Raw genomic sequence first — 9583 nt, forward strand, 5'->3', positions numbered from 1 at the left:
GATGAGGAAGAGCGGGAGGAGCCATAGCGGCTGGTGATGATGGTGGTGGGAAGGTGGGCTCACTGAGGGAGGAGGGGGCCCATTGGAGGAGTCTTGCCCAAGGGCCCCCCAAACCTGGATTGCCTCTGAAGACTGCCTCTGAAGCTGGCAGGTTTCCACATAGCCATGAGTGGTGGCCTCTTCTTCTCCATAAATGTGTATACTTCCTTTCCAAAGCCATGTAAGGCCTGGCCTACACCCGCAGCGGAAAGAGGTGGCAGAATGGACCGAGTACCGTTTCAGACCGCACATGGAGGATGCCGTTTTCGAACGCCCTCCCGTTTAAATGTGCCTGGAAAATAATAAAATGGACATATATATTCTCCACGCCAACTTAAAAAACAGCAGCAGTTCCACATCAAGGAGAAAAGTTCTGTTCGAGCCCTGCTGGGCTAGATTTTGCAGGGAGAATTTGTTTCCATAGAGAAGCCTCAAAAACACAATTGCCCACCTGCAGACTGAAATGATACGGTTCGTTCGGCCATTTCAGGACTCGGCCGCCACACAGGCTCAGTCACTGGCCATGGCTGAAAATTAGGGGAATTATTCCGCGAATGAAGGAGTCTTTTCTTTGGTCTCTCCTGAATCTCGTTGGTGAGCGTGAGTTCTAGTGTTATGAAGACATGGGCGGGGGGGATTCTCTCCATTCACTTTCTGTTGTGGTGGACAGCCTGATGAAAATGTCAGCCCCGTCTGCAGCTGCTGTAAAAAAAGGCAAACTCCATGTTAGGCATAATTAGGAAGGGAATTGAGAATAACACTGCCAAGGTCATAATCCCCTTATGCAAGGTATGGCGCGGCCACACTTGGAATACTGTGTCCAGTTCTGGTCACCACACCTAAAAAAGATATTGTAGAGCTGGAAAACGTGCAGCGGAGGGCAGCTAAAATGGCTGGGGCATCTCCCCCATGAGGGGAAGGTTACAACAGCTGGGGTGTTTAGCTTGGAAAAAAGGCGGCGGGGGGGGGGCGGACATGAGAGAGGTCCACAAAATTATGCCTGGTGTGGAGAGTGGATAGGGAGACATTTTTCTCCCTCTCTCAAAATAGTACAACTCAACGGGGCCCTCCCATGAAGCTGATGGGTGGGAGATTCAGGACGGATCAAAGGAAGGACCTTCACACAGGGCACAGTGAAACGATGCAATTTGCTACCACGAGACGTAGTGATGGCCACCAACCTGGATGGCTTTAAAAGGGGGTTGAACAGATTCCCGGAGGAGAGGTCTATCAATGGCTACTAGTCCTGATGTGTCTGTGCTACCTCCAGTACCAGAGGCAGTGAGCCTATGTACACCAGTTGCTGGGGAACATGGGCGGGAGGTCATGTGGGTTTCCCCGGGGCAGCCGGTTGGCCACTGTGTGAACAGAATGACGGACTGGATGGACCCTTGGTCTGATCCAGCAGGGCTCTTCTTATGTTCTTATGTTCTCTACATCATGGATAATTTTATACATGTGTATTTTCTTTTCTTTATATTTTAAGAATTTTTATACCAGTCTTTAACAAACATTTTCAGAGAAAATAGAGTGGCAATAAAAATAATGATAAAACAACAGTTGGTAAAGCAGTTAAAACAGAATTTAAAACCACGGGGAAATAAAAGGTTAGGATCAAAGGGTTAGGATCCAGACTGAAATCAATGGGATAAGTTTGTCTGGCTTAACTTAAGCTCCATTGATTTCAATGAGAACTGTGTTCAAGTTCACTAACTTACAGCACAATCCTATGCATATTTAAACAGAAAGAAGCCTTACAACTCCCAGCATTCCCCAGCCAGCTAGCTGGGGAATGCTGGGAGTTGTCAGACTTTTTTTTCATCTAAGCATGAATAGGATTTTGCCCTAAGTCTTTGGAGTGCTGCTCTCACTGAGCATTAGTGGGAATAAGAGTGTTTTAAACACATGCTCCCATCTTACAGTCCCAACCCTGCATGGTTAAAATTAGGAAACTCCCTTTTTGTACTGGTACTGGCACATAAAGTTTCATTTTGGAAGGCACACATACAGCCTTATCCGTTCTTAGAATCTTACTGGAAAAGTGAGCAATTAGAGATGGCCTCCTGTGTTGCCTTTTTTTTGGGAACGAAATTATCCCAGATGCTTTAGCCTTTCTTCATGGGGGAGGTGCCTCTTCCGTAACTTTCCAATAATGACATACAGATCTGAGGACGTGAGAGAGGGCCTTCTCGGTGGCTGCTCCCTAGCTTTGGAACTCCCTGCTGATGGAGGCTAGGTTGGCTCCCTCTCTGCTGTCCTTCCCCCAGCAGGCAGATATGTTTTTTATTCAAGCAGCCCTTTGGTGTGTAAGCTGCTCTCTTTGGTTAACTACTGTTTTTATTCTTTTATTGTTGTGTTTTTAATGTGTACTGTTTTAATATACAACAATATATTTGTTGTACATTTGTTTTAATTATGTTTTTATCTTACATTTTGGCTTTTACTGTTCTTAGCCGCCTTGAGCACCATTTCCTGGTAGAAAGGCAGGATATATATTGAATTAAATAATAAAGAAATAAATTCAGATGGGTGCTTAGGTGGAACTGGTGTTTTAACAGCCTGGGGGCAGGGGGGAAAGCAGTTTGAGGGCTCTTTCCAAACAGAAGCAGAGAAGCCGAAGCAGCCTGTCGTCATGGCGCCCACCTCCTTTCTCTTTGCCTCTCCAACAGGGAACCCCACCAAGCAGGTGGACGTGGTCTCCGTCTCCATGATCGGGGCAGGCCTCATTGCGGTTGTGCTGCTCGGCCTCCTTGTCGTGGTGGTTGTCCTCATGACCTGCTACCACAAGCGGAAAACCAAGCGCATCACTGAGAAATAGTAAGCCATGGGGTTGGCTCAGCAGCACAACGTCCCACCTCCACATGCACCCATGATTGTTCTGGTCTTGTTGTTCTCATGCCGTCTTTCCTGAAAGTACCTCTGATCACCTTGGTCCTCCCTACCCAAAGATGGAACCTGAACTGGATGAATTTCCCACCCTCTTGTCATCACCCTCTGCTCGGGTTGGTCTTGTGAGGCTCAGACCCCGTGGGAGAGGCATTTTGACCTCTTGTAATGTGGGGCGGGGGGGGGATACACAAAAGCCAGGAAATGACCAAACAAAAGGTTCTGCGCCCCTGTCTTAGAGCCTCCTTCCTCTTGGAGGCCCTAAAAAGAAGAAGAAACGAGGAAACGTTGGCCCAAACCTGAGACCTGACAACTAGGGATGGACGGACCCCCCTCCATCCAAGGACACTGGTTGCTCGCCAAGCTGCCACTGCTGCCCGCACGTGCTCGCTGCATTGCGTGAGCCCCTAGACAAGTTTGGCGAGCAACTGGAAGCTCCATGGTGCTGCCTGCTCTTTCCCCGAGCCACCATTGTTATACAAAATGGCATCTCGGGTCTTTCCGGAAAACTAATGTTGCATAGATGGCCCTTTATGGCTGCAATCTATGCAAAATTAGTTTTCCAGAAAGACCCAAGATGCCATTTTGCGTAACAATGGCAGCTTGGGGAAGGAGTGGGCAGCTGACCCCCGTTCGCGGACGATGCGGCGCTCGGTGAATGGGTCTAGTAAGTGCCACATGGTTTGCAAATGGGAGCCTGGGGGGGCCGAGCAGGGGGAGTCCATCAGACTCCCCCCCCCGTATTGGGCACTCGTGACATCCCTACTGACAACCTGCACCCTGGTGCCCAGCGGGCTCTTCCTGCCAGGCTCAGGGCAAGCCCTCACCGCCATTCTCCTTCTCCTTGTGTCTGGCAGTGAAGAGGAGCTGACCCTGACACGGGAGAACTCGATCCGGCGCCTACATTCAAGCCATAGTACCGACACCCGGAACCAGGTGAGGACTGTGAGGGAGCCTTTTGAGCTGGCTGGGTAGAGCAAGGGGGTGGGGAGAGGATTGGATTTTACAAGAGGGGGAGGAAAGGACAGGAAAAGGAGCCCCCTCTCCTTTCAATCCAGTCCAAGAAATAAGCATGGCCTTACTGGATTAGGTCATCTAAAGTCCGGAATTCTGTTGCCACTGACAGCGGTCAGCAGCCAGGTGCCCTGGGCAATGGACAAGCAGGGCCTTGAGGCTGTGGCCCCTTCCTAGTGTTGCCTCCAGCAAATGGCACTAGGAGGAGGTAGACTGCCGCTGAAGATGGAGGCTCCATTGCTATGCCAGGCTCTCTTTCTTCTTCCCTTGATCTGCCTCCCCTCCTCCTTTGCAGTTGCTGCCGAGCTGAGCCAGGGAATTCCTTGAGCACCCCCTAGAGGGAGCAAGTGGGAAAACAGGTGCAACCAGCAGCCCCGAATTTGTAAAGCGAGAGGCACCGGGCTCCCATCTCATGGCAGCCTGGCAGCCTCCAGATGTGCTGGACTGCAACTCCCGCCAGCCCCAGCCAGCCTGCAGGTCGCAGGTTCAGTCCCTGGCAGCATTTCCCATTAAAGAGGGATCTGGTTGCAGATGCTGGGGAAAACCCTCCTGGGAGCCGTTGCTAGTCCAAAGCGAGCAGAACGAGGCAATGTGAATTCAGCTCAGCACTCAGCCGATTTGGGGCCCAGGCCCACAGGACACAAGCCTGCATGGCTGCTCATTTAGGTCTATCTTTGCAAATTGAGAAATAATTACTAAGATTTACTGAAATTTCACCGAAGGCAAAGCCAGCCAACGAATTCCCCATCCAAATCACCCCAAATAAAAGCTTCCTTTGGCCCCAAGGGAAGTTTTCCCCTAATGCCACATTGGGGGGGGGGTGATTTTGGGGGGGTCACAGTGCCCAGAGAGGGGAGAGTGATCCCTTTCCTCTCAAATTGCAATGCCCCCCCCACCCCCCGCCGGCAGTCTACCCCCCTGCATGGCAATTGAAACAAACTTAAAACAAACTTTCCAGCAGATGTGTTTTCCCCAAGCTTCATTGATATGCTGGGGATTGATCAGGCGGCGGGGTGGGGTTGCAACACAAGCAAAAGGGGACAATTAACCCTTCCCTCCTCAGCTGCGATCCCCCTAAAATCCCCCCTCCCAGCAATTACGCTCAGAAAAAGCCTTCTCGTGGCACCAGCGGCTGTTCAGTGCTTTTGAAAATGGATCCCAGAAAACCCATCCAGCCGGGCCAGTTCGCCATTGCCCTTGGTCCCGGGCCTAGCGACGCCCCTGCGTGGAAATTATTTCTTTTGTGTCGCTCGTATCCTGCCTCACCTACCTCCACGGAGCTGGAGGCAGTGTCCGTGGTTCTCCTCCTCATGTCCCTCATTTCAGCCTCACACTGACCCTGTGAGGGAGGTTTGGCTGAGAGGGAGCGCTGGGCCCAAGGTGAGCTTTGTGGCTGAGTGGGGCAGGGGCGGGGGCACCACGAAATGCCTGGCTTAGCTTCTTGTTCCCATTTCTCTCCTCCCCACGCTTTTTGTGGCTCAGACTGAGGAAAACCTTCCCCTGAGGTCCGAGAGCCGGCAGGGCAGCTTCCGCGGTGACAGCCTGTGCCGGGAGAGCCTGCGAGCGGACAGCCTGTGCCGGGACAGCCGGCAAGGCAGCTTCCGGGCAGACAGCCTGCGTGAGACCAGCCTCTGCTCCATCATGGTGAGCTCTTGATACGACAGTGGTGGGCGGGGGGAGAAATCTTAGTGGTGCGCTCATGCGCATGGCCATCTGGAGGGACCCTCCTTAACACCATTAAGTCCAGGGTCTAAAATTACCACCGCCCCCTGCTAGGAGAAGATGGCTGGGGATGGAAGGATATGCTGTCCTCTGGTGGGCTTAAGCCCTAGAACAACACCGTTGGCTTGCCGTGGGACGCGGGCATATTATCCGGCATGCCCCGCTTCCCAGAGTGGTGCAAAGTTCCTGGGGCACAGCACTTACCCAGGCTTGGTTTCCTTTGGAAGGAGCTCACTGGCATTTTGTAGTATTCGTGCTTATTTACAAAGATGTCGGTCGAGCACAGGCGGGGACAGGCAGCTTGAGCCCTCTGTGGGAATTGTCTCACCCCTTGTCTGTTTCCCTGCTCAGGGCGAAGAGGCGGAGGGACGCAGCTACTCCACCTTGTCGACGGTGCGGGAAATCGAGACCCAGACGGAGCTGCCGCCGCCACCCCCAACTCCAGTCCAGGAGAGCCGGACAGAGAAGGAGAAAGAAGAGAAGGAGAAGGAAGAGGAGGACGAGAGGGACAGCGAGAACAACATCAAGCAGGCCATGACCCACTTCATCCAAGAGAACGGCACGCTCCGGGCCAAGCCTACCACCAACGGCATTTACATCAATGGCCGGGGGCACCTGGTGTGACACCTCCCCTGCCCCAGAACGCCAGGACCCAACATAGCGCTGCACCCTCTGCCCAGTTGCCTGCTGGTGCTACTTCTTGGTCTTGCGACTGAGGTCGCCTCCCTCTGAGCCACTCACCCACCTGGCTGCAATACAGTTGCCTTTGGATCGCCCTGTAGGCCTGAGCACCCCTTTCTCCTTCCCCGGAAAACTGTCCAAACGTTGGCCAAGGGCAAGAGAAATGGCATCTTCTCCTGCTCTGCCTGCTGGAGGAGGGCGTCAGCTTGCCCTCAGTGGTAGGGATACCTGGAAAAATGAAGCAACCTGTCCTGAGACTGGGAAACCCGTTAGCTGACCTTGGTGGGACAATCGCGATGCATGGCCTGTGTTTTGTGCAGGTTTGTGTGTTTTTTGACATCATCTGAAGCCATGCACGGGTCATTCAGGACAAGTGATTCTGAGGATGCCATCAAGCAGGGGTGCGGGACTCCCTTCCGTTGCAAGGCGATTTGTCTTGGCTCAGGGACAGAATCATGAAACTCTTGCTTCTTCTTTTTTTAAATTATTATTAGTATTGTTATTATTGTTAATTAAAGTTTGTAGCCCTCCATGGTTATGGACAGAAACTCCAAAAAGCCTTTCAGAGGCCAACAGGCAAAGGCAAAGACCTGTAAATTTAATTAATTATTATTATTAACTTAACAGGGAAAGGAAACCTGTCGTGTCTGAGAGACCCGATGCAGGGCGTTTTAGGACATGGAAACTATGGTCCAGCCACAGGCCTCAAGGGAACTCTCAGAGCCACGAACTGAGTGCTGCAGGAGGGAGAGGCCCCAACGCAGCTTTGTTTTCAGAGTGTGGGAGAGCCCCGTGGGCAGGATCCTTGGCTCCCGCAGTTAATCAGCCTTCCTTGTCCTCGTCCTGACCCTTCTGCGGAGGGTGTTGCGATGCACACAATTCGCCCGGCCCCAGTGGAAGTGATGTAACACAAGCCCAACAGCTTGATCTGCAAAAGGGACCCGCAGCTCCCACTCCGAGTTGGCAAAAACTCCCCATCAGCGCACCCCACACAAAAGGTGTGTCGCTCCTATCGCCAGGACTGAGAAGGGTGGGTTGTGCCTCTGCCTCAAATGGACCAGCTGGAGTTCAATTTCACATCGACGATTCCCCCCACCCCTCTAGTAGGTCTAAAAGCCAAATTTCTGCCATCACTACCAGCTGCGCACAACGAAACCTGGCTATTTCTAAAGCAAGGCGACCGCAGGAGGAATGCATACCAATGATACAGAGAGGATGGGGAACATGGGACTATGGGGACAGATTTTGTGATTTATCCCTGCATCTTGCCTGGGAATACTGGGGAGAGGGCATCATCACAGCCTCCCTGCCCTTTGCATATCCGCCTCGTCACGTGCATAGGATGCCCGAGTTTTGTGCAATGTCCCGCTCGTCTCCCTCTCTCTCTCGCAGGCTGGTCAACTCTTGGTCAACTCGCAAAGGGGTGCAACGGAGCATGTCAGCTGGCTTCTTCGAATAGCTCTTTGCATTGAGGCTGATGCGGGGTGACACAGATGTCTGTGAGGGGCGATTCATCCACAGTGGCTTGTTCGCCTGCACAAGTCGTCCCGTGATGCCACTGTGGCCATGCCTGGCTGAGCTGGCCCCAAAGAATACATCTTGGGACGAGGGCTGGCTTTGCATGAGCTGCCGTGCCTGCACGTTGCCTGAGGTTTTGCCATCGTATGTCTTATCGCTCAATGACTCGAGCCAAACGTGTGAATTGCCCCTTCAGAAAAAGCACTGTTTGCTGGGCTGTGAAGTGATGTGAAGGCTGCTAGATCTGAGAGGGGCCCGTTCACATGAGCCAGTGGTCCATGGGACCATCGGTGGAGAGCCAGTGCAGTGGGGTGACTAAGAGATGGAGCTGCAGATCAGGAGTTCCCCAATAATCTGCCCCAAAGTCACCAGGTGGTGTTAAGCAGACAACCCTCCCCCCTCTCCCAGCCTCAGTCTTCTCCGTCAGCGATCTAGGGATAATAATACAGACCTGCCTTACTGGGTTGTTGTAAGGATTGAAATAATGTGTGTGAAGTGCTTTTAACACCCATGCAAAATCTAAGTAAGTGGTGAGGCTGTGTCGATTGTCCCTTGGCCCTCCTAAAACCAGGGGTCCACCATGTCTTGCAGCTGGCCACCCCCAGTCCATGCAAAAATATCCCAGCTCTGGGTTCATGTTTCTCTGTGCCCATGGAGCCAGCTGAAATGGGTGTATAGAGAGATCTCCCAGGCTTTATACAATGGTATGGGCTTCTTCTTACTGGTAACTGGGGAAGATTTTCCTGGTCCTTTTGAACAACAACCAGGCGCTGTAGACCAGACTACAGTGGGAACGGTAAAAATCCTGCCGTTCTATGTTAGTGAACAGCATTTCAAGATGACTGTTTTTGCAGTAGCAAACCCAATTGAGGTGGCATGTGCATATAAAGGTCCATCACCCCATTGGTTCCTCAGCCATGAGTTGATTCCAGTCATTCATCAGGACCAATTTGCACTAACAAAGATGTTCACATGTAGAGTATAAAGTGGGAGTTGCAGACTCAACCAGGGTTGCTCCCATGGTAGAGCCAATAGAACAGCTAAACCGTTGCTTTCCCACGATTATCTGGAAGATGGATTAAAATGGAGCCTCCTCAACATACTTAACATAGTGCTGTTCCTCATGGCCAACATCCTGCTATAACATGAAGTCCTGTTTACCAAAGGGCCCCCGCAGTATTAATTAAAAATTCCCACCTTATAGAGTCTGCCCATATTATTGCTTCCTGTTCTGCATGGCCAAGGAATTGTTTCACTATAAAAGAAAGAAATAATAGAAGTGGAAGAATATAAGAAGAAGAGCCCTGCTAGTTCAGCCCATCCAGTCAACCATCCTGTTTCCCACAGTGCCAATCAAATGCCTCCAGGAAGCCCACAAGTAGGACTTGAGGACAATGAATCCCCCCACCCCGCCGGAACAACAGTGTAGTGCTGGGGGTCCCAACATGCTGCTCATGGACACCTCCCTTGGTGCTCACCAGGCTCCTGCTGGTTTTTATTCTTTTTAATTGATTTTTTGATTTTTAATTTTAACCAAATGTTTAACAGAGAGGCTCCGTGTTGCACAGTGAAGTGCTGGCTTCAGCACCATCCCGATTTCCAAGAACGCCTTTGGACCCTTGAGGCATTCTTGGGAAATAAAGATGGCGGGGGGCTGCAGTGCAGCGCTTCGTTCTGAGGTGTGGCCAATCACTCCAAAACAGAGAAAGAAGTAAGCTGGGTA

At 51.6% G+C, this 9583-nt stretch overlaps 1 protein-coding gene across 2 annotated transcripts in view; it reads left to right on the forward strand.

Moving 5' to 3' along the window:
* Positions 1–9119, forward strand: part of NECTIN4 (nectin cell adhesion molecule 4) — a 101137-nt gene extending 92018 nt beyond the window's left edge. The window contains exons 6-9 of one of the 2 annotated variants that reach the window (XM_084823947.1): positions 2709–2856; positions 3783–3861; positions 5422–5583; positions 6013–9119. In XM_084823947.1, coding sequence (XP_084680073.1) covers positions 2709–2856; positions 3783–3861; positions 5422–5583; positions 6013–6285 — 662 coding nt within the window. In that variant the 3' untranslated portion in view covers positions 6286–9119. The remainder of the gene's footprint in view (positions 1–2708; positions 2857–3782; positions 3862–5421; positions 5584–6012) is intronic. The other variant, XM_084823948.1, reaches the window with a different exon arrangement.
* Positions 9120–9583: the final 464 nt, after the last annotated feature.

This window comes from Heloderma suspectum, chromosome 17, assembly GCF_057233095.1.
Source record: "Heloderma suspectum isolate Gila_16-S chromosome 17, 16-S_ref, whole genome shotgun sequence".
NCBI lineage: Eukaryota > Metazoa > Chordata > Lepidosauria > Squamata > Helodermatidae > Heloderma > Heloderma suspectum.